Genomic DNA, 21,187 nt, shown 5'->3' on the forward strand with positions numbered 1-21,187 from the left:
CTCCAAAATGTACCTATAGAGTGAAATTGCTGCAATTCACGTATTCCTTCCAAGAAACCAAGAGAGAAATGCCCATACATAATGTGTAAAATCAGATATGGGTTGGTTTAATTCCTAGGCACCTTTCTAATCTATCAATCAATTGGAGGTTTTAAAAAAAACATTTTAGCCCTCCAGAAAAAAATACATTTTAGCCCTCCAGAAAACTGCAGAACTGAAGATAACCCATTTGTGACTGTAGCAGCAGCAACCCAACACAGAGTCAAGTGTCCTTATGTCCATTGATTTCCAATAGGTTTAAGCATGCTTAATTCTGTAGTGGATTGTGGAAATAAAGCTGATGGATTCCCAACACTTCCATATAGTGTTACTGGGACTCAAGAGCAAAACAAGGCAACAAAATAGTTTGATGTCCCTGAAAAGAAGTGGCCAAAGAAGTTCTAAACAACTGTTATAATATGATGAGAGCCAGGTAGCCAACACTTGTACAATGTGAACTTTTGTAACTCTACAGAAGAAGATAACTCTCAACTGGTACCTATGTTTACTGGGGTTCCTATAGCAACTACAGCTCACAGATGGGGATGCTTGTTACTAAGCAACTGTCCTTGGTGACTCCTCACAGTTCCAACTCTTTATCTCCACTTCTGGACTTCACAAGGACCTGCTTGATTCACCAAGAACTACTTTGGCACCTCTGCTGAGACCATGGAAGAGGTGAGGTACACATTTATGTGGCAGGTTTAACTTCTGAGGTAAAAATAACACCCCCAGGCAGCTACATACAAACAAAGACATTGAGGTAGTATGACCTACACAAAGGAGGCATGATTTTTAGGCATAAGTCAGTACTGTGGACCTTTGCTGCTGTCTTGCTGCTAGTCCAAGCCACATGTGGCAGGCATGTTGGGTTCTCCTTGGCCACCTCTGGCAACTGATTTGGAGCCATATCTGGTTGGCAACCCTGGGACACGCATGGCATGTATACAGTTCATATATAATCATTGTTGTGCTGATCTCAGCCAGAGGTTTTCAGAAAATGGCCAGGCAATATCTGTACAAGCATAAGGAGACAAAAGACTTGCTTCAGTGTCAGCAGGAGCTTGGGGAGGTGAGTTCCTCACTCCAGTGCCAACCAGAGCAAAAGATAGTCCAGCCTTTACCCCAGTACCTACAAGAGCTTGAAGAGGTTAGTCCTGTGCTGCGATATCTGCAGCACCCTGAAGAATTTATTACCTTCTGTCAACAACTATCTCAGCCAGAAGAAGAGGATGTTACCTCAGATCAGGAGTCTGAGGAAATCAGTCCTGTGCTCCAGTATCTACAGCAGGTGGAGGAGTCTGGTAGTAACTTCATCCAAAGAGACAGCTGCCTCATGTCTCCATGCCTGGAAAATGCCAACGAAGTGGAGAATGTGACTCAGGTGAAAATATGTGGGACCAGTAAAGCTATATCAGGATATTCAGGGGAATATCAAAGATAATATTCCATTTCTGGCTTCTGATGAGGAAGGGGAGCTGTTTCTGGTCACCCATAGTGACCAGCCAGTTCTGGTAATAACTAGAATTTGGCAGTATCTTTGAGGTGTCACCTACTAGCAGTACTGTACCAAACTAGACCCCAGCCTTAGAGTCTGAAAGAGACTCTAGAATGTGAGGCAGAATTTCAGCAGACCTCTGGAAGAATACTCTACTCTAGCTTATCTTAATGGCACATGTAGAGGTATGGTAGAATTGTCAACACTAATGAAAATTTGCAAGCTAGAGGGTCACAACTGATTTGTTAATCTTAATGTTGTAATTGTGAAGGAAACAAAAGTGTAGGGAGTTTTGAGAGGTTGTTAGACTCCAACTGTTCTGCAGACAGCTAAGATGACACAAGGACCATTATATTACCATTCCCTTATATTCAAAATTTAGATTTAGAACCTCCCAAGTGACTTTGAATTTAAACACTTGATATGTGTGGAGTGGGATATCCTGTTTGGTTTTTGATTTTTAGCCAGAGTTGTAAGATCACTTTTTGTTTATGTAGTAAAAAAAAAATTCTAAGCAACCATGAAGGCTACACTTGATTTCATTAAATCCATAATAAATTCTAATCCCTAGGTTCTAATCCTCACTCTGCTATGAAGCTCACTTGGGTGACTTTGAGCCAGTAACTATCTTTCAACTTAAATTTACCTCACAAAGGCTTTCTGAGGACACTGTGGTGTAATTGTTGGGCTAGGACCACCCTAACTGATGGGGTTGTTGTGAATATAAAATGGCAAAGGAAGAATTATATATGCAGCCATGAGGTCCTTGGAGGACAGATGGGATAAAAAATGTGAGAAAAGGAATATGAGGTAAGGAATATGAAGCCTCAGAATAAAGCCCACTTCTACTGAGAATTTCCAAAATGATGAACAAATGTTAATAATTGTCATTGAAAACACCATAAATTAGCAATGAATGCAACTTGACTTAGTTTTAAGTGAGAGGTAATAATCTGTCACAGAGACAGAGACACATGGAGGTCTGTGTTGTGACGCTTATACCTTCAGTTTGAAGAAATGCCACAATCGTATGGGATGCTCCTAAAAGAAAGTAAAGCCATATCCCACATCTGGTTCAAGCTCCATGGAAGGCTATTTCAGCCTTAATTCATTGATAGTTCATAAATATGCTTAGCAATGGGATGCTGGAAAATGTGTAGACAGGAGCAATGAGGAAAATAGAGACTGAGAGGGTAATAATAAAAAAGAGTCTATTCCTATTAAAGTAGCAATAAGTGACCCCAGGGGTTTTATCTGGTCTTAGGGGTTCCTCTCTAGCATATGCTTTTCCCAAGAGATTTCTTATGATACTGCTTGTTCTAATGTGAGATAAGGCACAGATAAAAGTATTGCTTTATTCTTCTCAACTGACAGGTTGCCATCGCAATAAACAATCCGTCAAGGTTCTTGTTTTATGTTTCCCTAGTGAATAAGAATAAGAGAAGATGAGATATGTCATAGAAATTGCATAACAGAAACCTGTTGCTGTTGACCCCACCTAGCCTAGTTATGTAGTAGGGTTGCCATCTGGCTTGGGAAATACCTGGAGATTTGGGGGCAGTGCCTAGGGAAGGCAGAATTTGAGAATGGAAGAAAGCACAACAGGGATGTGATGTCATAATGTGTCCTCTGAGGTCACCACTTCCTCCAGAGAAACTGATCTCTGTAGTCGAGATCAGTTGTAATCCTGAGAGAACTTTAGGAGGCTACACCATGAGGTTGATAAACCCTAATTTGGTATATAGCTTGGAGAAGGGGTATACAATCAGTGCTGCTGAGCGCTGACCTATGTGTGTTCTGCAGATGAATAGAGGAGAGGCTTACATGCATATAAATATGTGCATGTAGGTCTTTCAATATGACCAGGAACCCTGGTTTTTTTGATCAGAGAGAGATGTACACGCATAATCCTACACAGCTAGGCTTAATTCTGTCCTTCCACTGGCTAAATGTATACCAGGGATGGGAACTGTCCTTATGACCCTACTCCCCACTCTCACTTGTTCTCCTCTATACATATATGAATGTTCAAAAAGGGCTGAGAGTGTGACATTCATAATGGGACAGGTCTCTGCCCTTGACTCTCTGAGTTGCCAGAAAGAAAAAGATCAGGGACCTGTGCATATATTTGGTCTCACAGAGTAATGTAAGTCAGTGGGTGTTGCCAGTGTTCTTCCTTCAGCCTTGCACAACCCAAAAATATGAACATATGAAGCTGCCTTATACTGAATCAGACCCTCAGTCCATCAAAGTCAGTATTGTCTACTCAGACTGGCAGCGGCTATCCAGGGTCTCATGCGGAGTTTTATCACACCTATTTGCCTGGACCCTTTTTTAGTGGAGATGCCAGGGATTGAACCTGGGACCTTCTGCTTCCCAAGCAGATGCTCTGCCACTGAGCCACTGTCCCTCCCCATATGAACATATGGGCTGTGTTACTAAGCTCATAAAATACAGACCGATTTTGCACTCACCTTACACTGCTCTCACATTTGTCTTCTCAGCACGGCTTTCTTCCGATTTCCCGTTATCTGCCCTGGGGCTGCAGCAAGGATTGGCGTTTTTGCACAGCAAACAGAAACTGGTTTTTAGTGGTTTCTGTTTGCTGCACAAAAACAACGATCCTTGCTGCAGCCCTGGGGCAGATAGTGTGAAATCAGAAGAAAGCCGTGCTGAGAAGATGAACGTGAGAGCGGCATAAGGTGAGTGCAGAATCGATCACAGGCACTTTGGAAAACAATTCCACAAAAAGCTTCATGATTTTATACTACTAGTATTTTTAATAGCTTCTGATCTGTTGTGCGCCCAACAATTTTTTTAAAAAAGCTTGTAAAGGGCACCTCTGTGTTTTTATGCATAGCAAGATCAGTGTTTCCAGATTAGTAACAAAAGAAACCCAGAGACACAACTGATCACTGCTGTCATACATATTCTACCATGATGGCATGGCACACTTTATGCCCAAAAGCAGAATGACACTATACAATTCCATGATTCTTTTTACTGAAGGCTCTCTTTCATTACAGAAATCAGAGGGGAGTGGGAGATTATTTAACCCTTTCCTTCTTAACTATTGGCATATTCAACATTGCTATTCCATCCCCAGCTCGTTAACTTCTATCATCAATATATTGTTTAGTAATTGATAGATTTTAAGGACTGTATTATATTTTAAATTCCTGTATGTTTTAAGAATGTTGTGACTCACCCTAACCCTACCCTGGGGTTTGATATGGGGAAGGAGGGCAAGAAATTGAATGGATGGATGGATGGATGGATGGATGGATGGATGGATGGATGAATATCTAATTCTCAACACAGCCCCATCTATGGATACCTAAATCGAAAGACTGGGGCTATGAATAGACTAGACAGCTCCTTTACCAACCTGGAAAAAGCCCCAGGTTTGTTGAAAAATCTAAAGACTTTTTAAAAATGCATTGGTAGGGTTAAAATACCCCAAAATAATAGTAGTAAATCCTGTAGGTTTAAGAAGTGAATGTCCCCTCAGTGGCCATTGCTAGGCAAGCACAACAGTAATTACAGTCCTCAAGCCTTAGATTCCATCAGTAAAAGGCAGGGAGAGGAAGCAGTGCTCATTCTAGGGCTGTTTTGGCATTTGGGGGAGTACTTATCCAGGTCTAAAGCCCTCCTGAAATTATTGTGTAACTTCCTACCACCTGACTTGCATTACCAGGCTTGGATACTTGCTACTGTTCAACAGCAGTGACCGCACAAAAGTCAGTGTGGTGTCACTGGCAGAGTTTCAGAGTAGGATCTGGGAGACCCTGAGTTCCAGAGTAGGATCTCCATTATGCAGTGGAAGCTCACTGGGTGACTTGGGGGCCAATGACACTGTCTCAGCTAATTTACCTCACAGAGTTGTTATTTGGAGGACATGGATGAAAGGAGAGTGACATAAGCTGCTTTGGTCTCCATTGAAGAGAAGTGGGGTATAAATGAAGAAAATATATAATAAATATAGTTAAAGATGGCAGGTGAGTTGGTGGGTAGGAAGAAGACAAGGAAGCAGGGACAGGTGAGGATATGCAGCTGCTAGAAGGAGGGCATAATTGGGGATACAGGGGAAAGTGAACCTTTGCAGATCCCCCATTGTGAAACTGTAATAGCGTTGCCAATCCCCAGGTGGGGGCAGAGGATCCCCAAGTTTGGAGGCCCTCCCCCCACTTCAGGGTTATCAGAAAGTGGGAGGGAGGAGGGAAATATCTGCCGGGCACTCCACTATTCCCTATGGAGACTGATTCCCATAAGGTATAATGGAGAATTGATCCATGGGTATCTGGGGCTCTTGGGGGCTGTTTTTTGAGGTAGAGGCACCACATTTTCAACATAACATCTGGTGCCTCTCCTCAAAACACCCTCCAAGTTTCAAAAAGATTGGATGGGGGGGTCCAATTCTATGAGCCCCCAAAGAAAGTGCCCCTATCTATTATTTCCAATGGAGGACAGGCATTTAAAAGCTGTGCGGTTCCTTTAAATGTGATGGCCAAAACTCCCTTTGGAGTTCAATCATGCTTGTCACAACCTTGCTCCTGGCTCTACTCCCAACGTCTCCTGACTCCATCCCCAAGATATTTCTAAACTGTAACTACTTGGCATTATGAAACGTTTTTCCAGGGAGAAGCTGCCAAGGGGACGGAAAGGAAGATGGGGGCAGATAAAGGTAGGTTGGCTAGTGGGTGGAAGGAGAGAAGAAAGCTAGAAAATGGCGGCAGCAGTGACCCCATAAAAGATGAAATCGTGGGGGAGGAGGAAATGAGATGCCCTCCTCAAGTCCTTGTGGGTTCTTGTCTTGTAACTGCATAATTTAAGCTTATAATGTATGGTAACAGAAACCATGACGCCCCACATATCTGAAGGAAATCAAAGTCACATATATTAGAATTATTGTGGGTACTGTTTCTTCCTGATCAGGGTTTTTTTGGTAGAAAAAGCCCAGCAGGAACTCTTTTGCATATTAGGTGACACTCCCTAATGTCACCATTGTTTTGCATAGGTTTTTTGTAGAAAAAGCCCAGCTGGAACTCATTTGCATATTAGGCCACACCCCCTGACACCAAACCAGCCAAAAACTGCATTCCTGTGTGTTCCTGCTCAAAAAAAGCCCTATTCCTGATACACAAATCATGTAACAACTGTAAAAAGGCTACGGTCTCATTTTTATCCAACTCTGATGGGAAGTATTATATTTCCCTCTATGGAGTGCTTATTCATTGCCTTATTTGGTATGCATGTTAATTTGATCTCTGCTTATTCTTCCTTAGTTAAACTTAGAGGAAAAGGAATGAGAAAGCTTAAAAAATTATGCCCATGGCAGAAATAATTAAGAGGGATTTGTTGTCCTTCCTTCCTCCCTCCCTCCCTTCCTTCCTTCCTTCCTTCCTTCCTTCCTTCCTTCCTTCCTTCCTTCCTTCCTTCCTTCCTTCCTTCCTTCCTTCCTTCCTTATTATTGTCTGTCTGTCTGTCTGTCTGTCTGTCTGTCTGTCTATCTATCTATCTATCTATCTATCTATCTATCTATCTATCTATCTATCTATCTATCTATCTAGTACTGCTCATACAGCTATTGCCTTAAGCAGAACTTAAAATAAAAATTAAATTAGAAAAGGACTTACTTAATGTTATTTCCTTAGTGTCACAACTCAGAGAGGTATTGCCAATTGCTGCCACCACTCTGGGTTAAGGGTCCCCCTTGAGAAGGCCCAGAGTACCGTCCCAAGCCCTTCAGGTCTCCTTTAGCTTAGGCCAAATAATAGGTGTGAGGACCAGGTAGAGTGAACGAGCTGTGTGTGTGGGGGGGGGGGGATAGGTTTATTTAAAAGATCAGTTCAGTGCAATGTAAACAAACAAGGTATATTAAACAGTAAAAGGGGTGAAGGGAAAATAAGCAAATGCCCTAACACATCTGGACTTACTGTCCCTAGACTGCCTCAGTCAGACCTGGGCCTACTCACCCTTCCTCTAAGGGCAAAGGTCTCTTCCCTGCAGTAGCTATTCCTTGGCTCTGCCTCCAAGGAAAAGAACCATGGCTTCCACCTTCCAGGCCTTTTATTCAAGCTCTCCTCTTTCTCTGATTGGCCCAAAATCGTGCCAAAACATTATATGGCTTCTGGGAGTTGTAGGCCTTTCCCACTACTACCAGCAAAAGGATGACATTTGTGTCCAAAAGTAGCCATGTCACCTGGTCACTTGTATTAAGTGATTCCCCCTTTTTTAAAAAAAATAAAGGGATGATTAAATTAGTCCTCCACAATTTGTTGTATATCGGGTACTATATAATCATATGTTCAATGGATTCTACTTTGTCATATGAATAGCTACATGTTCTATTTGTGTATGGTACTTTATTATATCTACCTTCCAGAACTGTCAAGGGAAGGGTATTAATTCTTACCAGAGTAAAAGGTCTTCTGAGCTTTGGTACAGTCAAATGAAAAAAAATACTTTGGCAGTTGCACTGGCAGGGCAATTCCAAGATAAAGTGTTGAACATACCCTATGTGCCCTGATAGACATACTCAGGGCTTTTTTTTGTAGCAGGAACTTCTTTGCATATTAGGCAACACACCTCTGATGTAGCCAACCCTCCAAGAGGTTACAGTAGGCCCTGTACTAAGAGCCCTGTAAACTCCAGGAGGATTGGCTACATAAGAGGGGTGTGGTCTAATATGCAAAAGAGTTCCTGCTACAAAAAAAGCAGTAGCATCCAGCTTCCTAACACACATTTTTATTTGCCTAATTATATCTTTAGTCTCTGTTTTCTTAACCATGTCATATATTACTCTTAGGCATTTCATTTTCTTTTCCAAAATTAGATCCCACTAGCTATTGTAGTTGTCTGTTTGAATAAGACCAAGTAGAATAAGCCCTCCTTCAGATTTTAAAATCTTTATTTTAAAAATAAATGCCTTCATCAAAGTCTTAGCTTCCATTGATAATTTGCCCAATTCAGCTCTCAGTGCTATTCCTGAGATACATATGGGAGTAGTCAATAAGCATCAGAAGAGATCATTCTGGATGTAATCTGTTTCCTCAGAAGCAGTCTGAATCCAGATATCTGCACCATACAAGAATTGGCTTGAAACCTTAGCATTATATATTTTAGGGCTGAGGGAACAAATTCAACTCCTGCTGTATAGAAGTATATTACAATTGTCCTCCCTAATCTCAAGGCAATATTCCTTGCAAGATCCAGATGCATTTTCCATTTGAGAGATGCTTCAAAATGGGTCCCCAGGTATTTAAATTGATTAACCTGTTCCCCTTTTTTCTTTTTACTAAATATTATAACCCTAGATTTCACTACATTAATGGACAAGCCTTAACAGTTACAATAATACTGGAAGTTTTTTTTATCTACTTATGGAGGCCCAGAATTGATCTGGACATTATCTCTGCATCATCATCATATAGAAGGATTGGAACTTCACACTTAGATAAATGTGGAGGATGACAAGCATCCCTCAGGAGGCAGGATCTAAGATTGTTTAGATGTAAATTAAACAGTAGGGGTACATGAATACATCCCTGCTTAAATCCTCTATCCAGTGTAAACCTCCCTGACAGCTGACCTGACTCCTAACATCTAACCCAGGCAGTAGGGTAGTTGTAAAGCTGTTGGATTAGGTAAAAAAGAGATGGTTCAATGTCATATTTCTTCAGCTTTTTTGATAACCGAGGTCTAGAGATTGTGTCAAATGCTGGTTTAAGACCCATGAAGGCAGTTGCCAACATAGGGCTGCCAAGCTCCCACTGGGGGCAGGGGATCCCCCAGTTTGGGGAGGCCCAACCTGCTGGCACAGAGCAGGCCACTGGGGGGATCCCTGTCCCCAAACAGCCCTGTCACCACGCGATGTGTCCTGCATGATGCCATCATCCAGAAGTGACATCATCATGCCAGGCATGTTGCGCTGCAGGTGCTCTATGATTTATGATAAAACTCTATGAATACCATAGAGTTATTACCATGAATCCTTGAGTGCCAGAGCACCAGAGGGACTTGGCAACCTTACGTCAACATTTGTTAAACATGTTGTTAAATGTAGTAAGTAATTCAGGGTGGGTGTTTGAAATCTGTTCAGGGAGTTCCTTTTGGCTTGCGGTCTAAGGTTGCCATGTCCCCCCTGGCCAGTAGTGGGGGATGGGGGGGTTGGGTTGCCAAATCCAATTGGGAAACTACAGGAGATTTGGGGATGGAACTTGGGAAGGACAGGGACCTCAGCAAGGTACAATGCCATAGAAAGCAACACCCTGGAAAGCATCCATTTTCTCCAGAGGAACTGATCCCTATAGTCTGGAGATGAGCAGGTTTCATGTGGAGGCTGGCATCTCTATGTTGCCCTACAGTCTCTGTAACTGGAAACAGCCAGTGAAACTTTTTCACTACTTGGAGATAAATATTATCATCTACCAGTTGCTAGAGCTCAATATAAAACTACAGCTACAGAGACTTGTTGCAATATCCATTTTCAGAACAGAAACAAGTCCATCCATTTTTCAGAACAAAAATGAGAGCTTTTGTAAGGTAACGTTATAACCAGAGGCAATATAGTTATGTCCTGAAATAATTTATACACAATATATTGCATATAACTCTTACAGTTTTGTTTAAAATAAAATTTAAATCTGGAGATGTCTACAGGAGACATGATTAAGAGAGTGAGCAGTGAGTTTGGTGATGCTGGTTCCAAAGTTCAGACATGAGCTCCCTTGGGGTACAAAGTTACTTTCTCTCTCAGCTCTCCACTTGTGCTGCTGGGAGAAGTGAATGTTACAGGCCGTTGCAAGTACTAAGAGAATGCAGTGGTTCTCACACTGTGAGTTATGACTCTAGGGTTGCCCAGGTGGGGGCAGGGGATCCCCCGGTTTGGAGGCCCTCCCCCCGCTTCAGGGTCTTCAGAAAGCGGGGGAAGGGGAGGGAAATGTCTGCTGGGAACTCTATTATTCCCTATGGAGATTTATTCCCATAGAAAATCATGGAGAATTGATCTGCGGGTATCCGGGGCTCTGGGGGAGCTGGTTTTTTGTGTAGAGGCACCAAATTTTCAGTATAGCATCTATTGCCTCTCCCCAAAATACCCCCCAAGTTTTGAAAAGATTGGACCAGGGGGTCCAATTCTATAAGCCCTAAAAGAAGGTGCCCCTATCCATTATTTCCTATGGAAGGAAGGCATTGAAAAGGTGTGCCGTCCCTTTAAATGTGATGGCCAGAACTTCCTTGGAGTTCAATTATGCTTGTCACAGCCTTGATCTTGGCTCCACCCCCAAAGTCTCCTGGCTCCACCCCCAAAGTCCCCAGATATTTCTTGAATCGGACTTGGCAACCCTACATGACTCACAATTGTTTTGTGAGTTCAAAAGGGCGAAGGTGTGAGGCATTGTGATTTAGGGGAATAGAGTTTGGGTCGGAAGCTCAAAGGCAAACTTGGAGTGGCCTCTGTGTGTGTCAAATAATCTGTTGCTCACAAATGCTATATATGTATAAATACTAAAGATGAAAAGAGATATGTGTTCAGTGCTAACTGATGTGAGATTCCTGCACTTTATGCAGGAGAAAGTGGTACAAGTGATTCCCAAAAAAGTAAATTTAGAAGGGATTCCTGCTTTAAAAAGTTTAAGATAATCCAAAATTTGTTTCTCTTTATAGCAGGTGCCCATGGATTCGGCCTTCCCATTTCCTGCCAGCACACATGAGACCAGGATGGCCGATGAAACAACAGGTTAGAAATCTAATGGAGGGGGGGTATCTTTCTTGTGGCCATTCACACAGTCACAGTATAGGACTACATTGTGACAGGGAGGAACACCCCATTACCTTCATCATTTGATCAGGTAGAAGTCCATTCTCTGATCTACCTGGTCAACTCATTAGGTGGCAATAGTGACCTTTTGTCAGAATAAGTGTACATTGTGTGCATGTGCACAAGCATAGGGATATATATGTAGAAATGTTAGTCCTTTAATATGTCCTTTAATATGGTAGGAATGGAAGATTTTTCTGCCCCTCTCTCCCTGTCTGAATATAGAAAAGGACACACTTCTTTGTTGCTGTTACTGAACTTAGCTGCAGTCTTTGATAAGTAGACAATGCCATCTTGTTCAGGCATTTGGAAGTAGAAGTAGTTGTTTAGTGGATGTGCTCTTGACTGGTTCAAATAATTCCTCACAGATTGAACTCAAAGTGTTGCCATTGGAGACCAGTTGTCATCAGTATGGGACCTGTCTTGTGGTTTCACATGGCACAGTGCTATTCCCCCATTTTATTCAAATTCTATGTAAAGCCCTTAGGACAAGTCTTTCATAGTTTTGGGACTGGCTGTCATCATTATGCTGATGACACCCAGCTCTATATCTTCTTATATAATCTCCTGATGATGTGGTAGAGGTCCTCAATATCTACCTGTCCTCTATCGTTAGATTGCTAAGCTAAATCTTGACAAGACAGAAGTAATGTTGATTGAAAAGGCAGAGATCTTGATGAAAGATGGACCCCTACTTTGACTTGGCCTATTTGGCCACCTGTTTCATGCCATGGTAACATTGAGAGTAGACTAATGTAATGCACTGTACATAGATATCTCCTCAAAGTCAACTTGGAGACTTCAGTTGGTGCAGAATGCCACAGTTCTGTTCGTATTAGGAGCTTATGCTCTTTCTGATAAGCACAAACTACGGCAGCATGTGACTGGCTACTTTATTTTGTCTTCCAGTAGTGCCTGCATATGGAAACAAGGAGCAGGTCACATATAACATGGCTGGGGAATGGGCCCAGGACAAAAGACTACCCTCAAAGAATGCCAGCAGGACTTCATGCAAGACCCCCACAAGCCCATTGGAGAACAGAACACCTCAGCCATCACCTTCCATGCAGCGTTTCCAAACCAGGAACCCCAGCAAACATACCCTCAAGTCCAAAACTCCCTCTGCATTATGCATTCATTCTGTATCACCAAAAATATCTGCAAGCAGAAAGGAAAGTCTAGCTAATGCAACTTCCAAGGGAATAGGGAATCACCAGAAAGGGAGGTCTGGAAATCCCCGTCAGTCAGCCAAGCCCAGCCAAGAAGAGATGGAAGACAGCTACACCAACACAGATGAACTAATGGGCAGGCAATATCGACCAGTAGGGACCCGATTACTGGGATCTCCTCGGAAGACTGGGAAGGGCACCCGTGAAGACATGAAAGATGCTCAGGATGTTGCCAAAGACTCACTGGCATCAAGTGGGCTTGATGTTAAAGCAGAAGGAAAGCCCCTTCAGGAGAAGAAAAGCAGTTTCATACCCAACAATATCAAAGCCAAGTATGGCACCTCTGTGGTGGAAAAACTGATCTCTGAGGAGCAGGTGAAGAGAATAATTCTAATTTTTCAAGAATATTAATAGCCTGAGCCTAAACTGGCCATCACTGGCCAGATTTCAAGGGGGTAAGCTTCACTGCAAAATACATCCACAGGACAAAATAAACAGGACATTAAGGGGCTTATTGTAACCATGGTATAATCATTTTTATTTTTAAAAATTAGCTAAGGATCTGCAAAATAGGACACTATTACCTAATCATCATTATATAGCCTGGGAACATTTCCACATTTTGCTTTTCTATTGCTATTAAAAAGCTATGACCTTCTCAGGCTGATTCTGCACTAACCTTGCTCCGTGCCAGGCTTCCATTTCTCTCCAGAGCAAGCTAGTGATTTTGCACCAGCTGCCCCGCACCACCATTTTGCACTGGGGCAACCCACAATTTGCTGCACCGCAGTGTAAACCTGAAAAAAACAGCTGTGGCATGGCAACGCTGTGGCATGGCAAATCGCGGGTTGCCCCGGCACAACATGGTGGTGTGGAGCAGCTGGTGCAACATCGCTAGCTTGCTCCAAAGAGCAACGGAAGCCTGGCACGGACAAGGTTAGTGCGGAATCAGTCAGTATTGATTGTGTCAACACAGAACATATCAAAGCAGCAAAAACATCACTTGAAGCCCATTATTTATGTGTGATCTGTGGCTGTGCTGTGAGGTTTAATTTCAGGAGGAATAAATGGCTTCACCAGAGGCCAGCCATTGGGCAGCTTAGTCAAAAGAGGAGAGATGCCGCTACCCATCCCTCCATTAGCAGCTACTTCAGGGATAGGCAGTCGTCTCGGCCCAGTTCCCTTATCCTGTTGCAACATCTACATGTAAAGATGTTAGTGCACCAATAAACAAAATGGAGAGACACATTGAAGATTGTACTTGGCCAAGCACATTGCATATGTTGTCTGTAGATCTGTTTCCAGCCTGAGAGTAAGATACTGCAGTGAGATTGCTTGAGAATTCTCAATACAAAACATGAATGATTTAGCTTCTGATATATACATTTAGAAATCCGATCAGATTGCAATGGATGCAGATAATAACTGTTTCATGTCTGGTCCTGAATGAAGTTTCATGAGCAGAGTCCTGATGGGACAGGAGGGCACCAGGTGGAACCTTCACACTCTAAGTTTCACTCTCAAAATGGTCACTCTCCAAACTCTTTTAATTAATTGCTGGCTACTCTATGGACCCAGCCCCCCTGTCTTGCTAGCTTCTAAGCTGCCCTTCCACCTCTCTGCTGTGAACTGAGCTTTGCCAGCTGATCTATAGCCCTGCTTTTGGGATGAAGCAAGAGCCTGTTATGTGCAGAAAAATAACCTGATGTACTGCTGTTCAGCACATGTGCTCAGGCTGCCTGTTCACTCTCCTGGAGTGAGATACTGCAAGGCTCCATCAGTGGGCCTGCTATCATATGTATGCAATATTTCTTAGATAAAGCCCCATGTTTCTCTTTGGAAACAAAGAAGGTGAGGTAGAAATATAATAAATGTACAATACAAACAAGCATATGATTGATCCATGGCATTTCTGAAAGTGTGCCAACCTTGGATCCCACCATGGTGGTAGTAGAAAGTGCCATCAAGTCACAACTAACTTCAGGTTTTCGAGAAGTGAGGTGAACAGAGGTGGATTGCCATTGGCTGCCTCTGCATGGCAATCCTGAACTTCCTTGGTGGTCTCCCATCCAAGTACTAACCAGGACCAGTCCTGGTTAGTTTCTGAGATCCCATCAGATAAAGCTAGTCTATTCCCACTATGGTTACACTCAAGTAGAGGAGTCACAAGTACCTCAAGGAGGCATCAAGCACATAAGGATCTGAGCTAGACTTTTTGACCTGATTGTATTTGCCTTTTCTAGGCTCGCCGGACACTCTGTGAGGCTGGACTGATTCAAGGGCAGAAGCGACTCAGTGACTGGACATTTAAGCCACTAGAGAACCCGATGGCAGCTTCACCTTATGCTGATTATTACGAACTTGGTTACAACTTGAGGTCCAACATTTTCCAAGGTGAAGGACCTTCTTAAACTACATTTTCTGTTCTGTCTCCAATTATAGTCTGAACCAGTCCTGTAGTTCTAAATTTGCAGAAATCCCATCACTAATGCCACTTTTTCATGCTCTCTTTTCTGTAAGTGGTGAAAAAATATATTGCATCTTTCACAGGTTCAGTTTTTTTTCAAGAGGAGTCTTATGTCTCTGTAATAGCCTTGGCCCTGACTTGGTGATAAAGCATCTGCTTTGCATGCAGAAGATCCCAAGTTTAATCCCCAGTAAAGTCACCTCTAAGCTGAGTTAGAGCTAGTACACTGTTTTTTAGCCTCCAGCTCACACATTTTTGTTCTAGCTCAGGAAGGATGATCCCAGAGCAAACTAATTTATGCAGTAGCTCACAACCTAGATGCCAGTAGCTCAAAAAGCAGAATTTTTGCTCACAGGACTCCACACCTTAGAGAGAGTATTGATCCCCAGCACCTTCAATTTTTAGGACCAAGTAGGAGATGATGTGAAAGACCTCTGCACGAGACTCTGGAGAGCTGCTGCCAGTTGGAGTAGACAATACTGATCTTGATGAACTGATGGTCTGGTTCAGTATAAGGCAGCTTCAGATGTTCATATGAATTTACAGGCATACTGTCAGAGTTCCTCATGGCCAGACAGCCACCTAGCTTTCTCTTGTGCCTTTAACAGAAACTTCATATGTAGCAGCCACCAGGCATGAAAATAAAATATCTTCTGTTAATTGCTGCAGGACAAATAGCAATTACAGGCATATCTAAAGAGGTCCATTGAGATGTTAGCAGCAAATGCTTCTCTGTCAACACTACCTTCTTTCCCCAGTCTCATCATAGGATAAAATCTTTGTTTTATTCAGATTCACTTTCTACCACTTTGATATTTCCCAGGCTGGCAGGAAAATGATTGATGTTGGTAGCTGCCCTTTTTAGCAGTTTTATCAGCTGTCTCCATCAACACTGGAGTTGCCACTGTTTCTGCTGGTTCTTTTCACTATTTGTTAACAATCATTTTATTTGCAGGAATTAGCAAGTGATCACATTTAGGAATATATGATCAGATGTCAGACCACACTGAGAGCTGGTGCAGTGTAGTGGGTGGAGTGGTGGACTCAGGGCCCCACCCCCAGACAACCTGGGTTTGAACCCCAACTTCTTCTGTGGAAGCTCACTGGATGACCTTGGGCCCATCACTAGCTCTCAGACTGGCCTACCTCCCAAGATTGTTGTTGTTGTGAGGAAATGAAGGGGAGAAAATGATGTTTTGAATTCCAACAAGAGAGAGAAATGGGATCTAAATAAATAAATGCAAATGTAACATTAAGTGATCCAATAACTAAATTCCTATTTACATATGAATATGTTTAAAATTTTGTATTTTATTGAGTGTATGTGTGTGTAAACTACTTTTACTGTTTTTGATTGTTTGCTGCCTTTGGGACCTTACATTGGGTGGAGAGGTGGCATCAAAATAAAGATTTTTAAAAAATGAAACGCTCATGTTGTTATAATGAAATCAAATTTTAAAAAATGACATTTGATAATATTAGCTAATATTCCAATCTGTTGATTATTTTGGCTGTTGAGCTTAGAGTCAATGGAAATCAGAGTGAGAGGAAATATTGTTACAGGCATGCAACCTTTATTCCTCCTTGCACTTACTCTGAGAGCTGGCAAGCATGAGCCAAGCAGAGAACTTTTCCCCCATCATGCCCATAGCTTGCCCTGGAGCCTTGGATCTTATTTCTGTTGTTTCTGAGCTGTTCTGCCTTGGTGCACCCTGAGAAATGCAGTCTTAGAGTGCTTGACACTAATGATGTTAGGCATCCTGGGATTATATTTCCCACAGTACATTAATGCACAGTGCCTTGGACACATTGGACACAGTGCCTTGGGCACATATGAATTGCCAGTGGACAGAGGGCAATTGTCTATGCTGCCCACTTTGGCTTCTTTTTAAAGCTGATTCAGCAACATTTATAGTGAGTTAAAATCATTCATCTCTGTTCAATCTAGAGGAATGCACCTTTGGTCTTGCTGCAACAAACCAACATGGATATCCCACTGGAATTTGTACTGTACCATAGGCATAGGGCACTGTGTGCATTGCTTTCCTTGTGTCCTACTTCAGTGTGGGTAACAAGGGTTAATCTGTAGGGGCATGCAGTTTGCTGCTTGTAAATGGAACCTTCTACAACTAGCTTTTAGGTACAGAAGTCCTCCCCCTCAGAGATGCACTTCAGAATCATGTAGATTTCTTTCCTTGTGACCTACTTGAGAGTAGGTTACAAGAGTTAATTTGTGTGGGCAACATCTTTGCTCAGAAGTCCTATGAAGTTGTCTTGTACTGGGTCCAACCAGGCAGCCACCTAGCTGAGTATGGGTTATTCTGACTGACAGTGCTTCTCTAGATTCTCAGACAGGAAAGTCTTTCCTCACACTGGAAACTGGAAATGCCAGGAGTTGAACTCCAGACTTTCTGCATCCATGTCATATGCTTTATTTCTGAGTCACAAGCCCACAGCCCCTTCCAAAAGTAACCTCAATTAAGTCTCATTGACTTTAATGTGCTTAATCCCAAATAAGTATGCTTAGAACAGCAGCCTTTCATGTGAGATATATGTATGGGTAAAGAAGGGGGACTCCTGTCCTTGAAACTATACACTCTTCAGAGCCCAAAGGCCCTATGACCTCCTGTCCCATTTTATTATAAAAGAGATAGATATACATGACAAGAAATAAGCACAACAAAAAGAAACAAGAAAAGTAAAACATAGACATATATCAACACACAATCAAACCACGAATAACAATAATACAACACATTTTTTCAGCCCCTTCACTCACTCTTATTTTGTTTTTTAAAATATATGTGTGTGTGTGTGTATACACCAAAGAGTAGATCTGACACTGATGAGAGAACTCAAATGAGGAAAAGCGCTCCTGGAGAATTAGGGTTCCTTTCCCTCACATTCACCTTAGAATAATAATAATAATAATAACTTTTTATTTGTATCCCGCCCTCCCCGCAAGCAGGCTCAGGGCGGCTCACAACATGTAAATACAGTATACAATAAAACCATGTGCAATCAATTATAAATTCATATACAATTTCAGTTATAAAATCATCCTTAAAATCATTAAAATTACATTAGACTTAAGATTATGGTGCTATAATCAAGATCTTTCATAAAATCCAGTGATTAAAACATAAAACATAGAACATATCCAACAGGACTTTTTTGGCTTGGTTTTATGTGAAGGCTGTTTTAAAGAGGTAGGTCTTACAGGCCCTGCGGAATTGATCTAAGCATCGCAGGGCCCGTACCTCCTCTGGGAGTTGGTTCCACAGTAGGGGGGCTGCTACAGAGAAGGCCCGATCCCGGGTGGACTTCAATCTGGCCTCCCTTGGCCCAGGGATATTCAGCTGGTTCTTTCCAGCTGACCTCAGCGCTCTCTGGGGTTCATGCGGGGAGAGACGGTCCCTCAAGTAGACAGGTCCTCGGCCATATAGGGCTTTAAATGTTTAAATACCTTAGAATAAATGTTTAAATAACATCACAATTGGGAATCCAAAAAAGAAAAACTGTATGAAGTTCATAACAAAATGACTGGGTGGGCAAAGGTGTGTGGTTAAATACCTTTGGATCCTCTCCCTGTGTATACAAACTGTGTGAGGAGGTTGATTCAGGACAATAGTCATAAATGAACAACTTTTTGACTTCCCCTGGTTTCAACCTCAATATTCCCTACTTCAATATTATTGCACTTTTGTGAATACTTTGCAAAATTTAAAAACATTGAGCAGGTCCTACTACAAAATGGCTGCCACAGGGGTTGGCCAATCACACAATACCGGAAGGTTTAAAATTGACCGTCCTCATACAGTAGAGACCCCTACTTCCAAGTGAGTGCTCCCTGAAGATACAAAGATGCTGCTTCCTAGGTTCTTCCGAATCACCACCTGCTCCACAGTGATGGAGTAAGGCCAAGATGGGCTATTTGGATTAGTGAAGAAGGGATTGGGCACCATGGCAACCAGGGACACCAAGGTGAGGATCACTGCCCTCATCAACTAGTTTACAGTTCCCACATCATATGATCACCTTTTAGCTTGTTCTCTTTCTATCCTCGGGCCTTATCCCATAATCATGGTAAATATATTTCCAATGATTATAGAACAAGTTGTGTAAGAGTTCTTCAAATTTTCTTTTTTTGCAGGAGGCCCACTGGAAAGCAAGAGCTTGATGAAGGATTCCTATACCCCAGATGTGATAAAGAGGGCAGTTCGTGACCCCAAGCACTGGCACGGAAGGAAAACAGACGATCTAGGTAGGGAGTTCCTAGATTTTTAAGAGCATGGAAGGAACATAGGCAGTAACCATCAATGCAGGCCTCAGAACCCTTTCTCAGGAGTAAGCCTCACTGACTAGACCTGAGCAGGGCTTTTTTTGTAGCAGGAACTCCTTTGCATATTAAGCCACACATCCCTGATGTAGCCAATCCTCCAAGAGCTTACAGAGCTCTTAGTACAAGGCCTACTGTAAGCTCCAGGGAGATTGGCTACATCAGGGGGTATGGCCTAATATACAAAAGAGTTCCTGCTACAAAAAAAGCCCTGGACCTGAGTAGGATTCTGTATAGACCTGTTTAGGATTGGTCTCCTGGAGATGCTAAGCAAATGCTATGTTATTCCGTCCTTGCCCCCCCCCCAAAACTACAATTAGGGTTGTCAACAGGTTTGGAGAGAGAGAGAAAATGCCTTGTCCCTTTAATAACAGGCCTAATGGGTAGAAATTGGCAACTGAAGCTTTTCATGGCAAGTAGCTCAATAACTTTGACTAGTACATAACATCTCATTAAGCCTCTATTAAAGGAATAGGACATGTTTTTCTCCAGGAAGTTGGTAACTGCAATATCAACTCCAACCTGTTTTCTCAATGGTGGATTATGGAGATAATACTTGTGGAGCACTTAGACAAGACAGCTAGATACATAAATACGAAGTATTATTATAATCTAAACATTTGGATTTCACCGGATTTATAGCCTGCAAAACTCATGTCACATGACTGAGCATTTAAATTAGGAACATATGCTGTTGTGTTTGCATTACTGCAGATGATAAACGATTCCATCACATCTGGGTGTTTTAATGCCTACTGAAAGCAATATGTTATCAAATAACCTCACTTGTTCCTTCTTTGGTGCACACAAACCTTGGGTTTTTTCCTGCTCTTTTGGTCCTTTGCCTTTAATGGTTGATCTTCTAGTCAAACCCTAATACATCTCTTTAATGTCAGTGTTCACTGAAGGGCCAATAGTAAACATGAACTGTATTTTGCTTCTCAACAGGGAGATGGTTCCAGAAAAATGCCCTAAACCTTAACCTGCAAAAAGCTCTGGAGGAAAAATATGGGGAGAAGAACAAAGGCAACAAATCCTAAGGACGCATGAAAGAGGCATGAGAGCCTTCTGTCTCTTCCTAGTGCTGGAATAAACCTCCATGCAGCCTCTGATATTGTGTGTGCGGACTATTGATGGGCAGGCAAGCAAAGTCACCAGCTGGCCAGGAGAAATAACAGTCTGGCCTGCTGTTGTGCTTTTAACTGCTATTTGATATGCAGAAATCATCAGGTGAAGTTTTTCAAGTAATCCTATTGCTGCTTGTTTTAATCAAATGACTGGTAAAGGCTTAAGGAGCCAATTCAAAAGCTGGTGGCCTTAAACTAATAATAGCAATAGAAATGGGGAAAATGCAATCTGAGGTAGAAGTGGTTAATTGCGGGGGGGGGGTGCGCCATCTTTTAAATTGCTCCCTCTAGCTGTCCCTTTAATGTGCTCATCTGGAGTAAACATCCTGTGGTGGTATTAACTTCCATCCTGTGAAAAGCTTTGACTGTTTATTTCTGTACATAAAGTCCTCTGTTAAAGGGACAGGGCATTTTTCTCCTGACCAGTGGACCACAAGAGTGGGTGGCTTACTAGGAAAAACAGGTGCAAGGTAGAACTGTTCCACTATTGTTAATATCAGCTTAGCCAGCCATCACCAGCAGGTGATGATGTTTACTTCAATGACATGAAAATCCTCAGCTGTTGTTTGCAGACCAAGCTGCTTTTTCTTCTTTTGGGGAGGTGGGTGGGTCTTACTGGTATCCCTAGCGGAGGATACTAATCTAGTCCCTTTCAACTGTGCCCTCTTCCCCTAGAAAACTTTAGTGTCGTTTCCTGGGATCTCCCCAGCTTTACACTATATTTACCA

General features: G+C 42.4%; 1 protein-coding gene across 3 annotated transcripts; it reads left to right on the plus strand.

Moving 5' to 3' along the window:
* Positions 1-585: 585 nt before the first annotated feature.
* CIMIP4 (ciliary microtubule inner protein 4) lies at positions 586-20,444 on the plus strand. 3 transcript variants are annotated; one of them, XM_060245515.1, is made up of 6 exons: positions 586-717; positions 11,204-11,276; positions 12,267-12,901; positions 14,770-14,920; positions 19,147-19,257; positions 20,281-20,444. In XM_060245515.1, exons 1-6 carry the CDS (start codon positions 709-711, stop codon positions 20,370-20,372), a joined length of 1,071 nt encoding a protein of 356 aa, XP_060101498.1. In that variant the 5' UTR covers positions 586-708; the 3' UTR covers positions 20,373-20,444. The 3 variants fall into 3 exon arrangements, with proteins under 3 accessions (XP_060101498.1, XP_060101496.1, XP_060101497.1); XM_060245513.1 differs by lacking the exon at positions 586-717 and adding an exon at positions 822-1,423; XM_060245514.1 differs by lacking the exon at positions 586-717 and adding an exon at positions 822-1,423 and having other exon boundaries at positions 11,207-11,276.
* The last annotated feature ends 743 nt before the right edge of the window (positions 20,445-21,187 follow it).

Source organism: Heteronotia binoei, chromosome 8, assembly GCF_032191835.1.
Source record: "Heteronotia binoei isolate CCM8104 ecotype False Entrance Well chromosome 8, APGP_CSIRO_Hbin_v1, whole genome shotgun sequence".
In the NCBI taxonomy this organism is placed as follows: Eukaryota; Metazoa; Chordata; class Lepidosauria; order Squamata; family Gekkonidae; genus Heteronotia; species Heteronotia binoei.

Excerpts from the sequence above, each read along its gene's own strand:
- CIMIP4 (XM_060245513.1), top strand. The coding sequence starts at position 893 with ATGTGGCAGGCATGTTGGGTTCTCCTTGGCCACCTCTGGCAACTGATT. Across the intron at positions 14,921-19,146 it reads GAGGTCCAACATTTTCCAAG|GAGGCCCACTGGAAAGCAAG; the intron begins GTGAAGGACCTT and ends CTTTTTTTGCAG. Across the intron at positions 19,258-20,280 it reads AAGGAAAACAGACGATCTAG|GGAGATGGTTCCAGAAAAAT; the intron begins GTAGGGAGTTCC and ends GCTTCTCAACAG.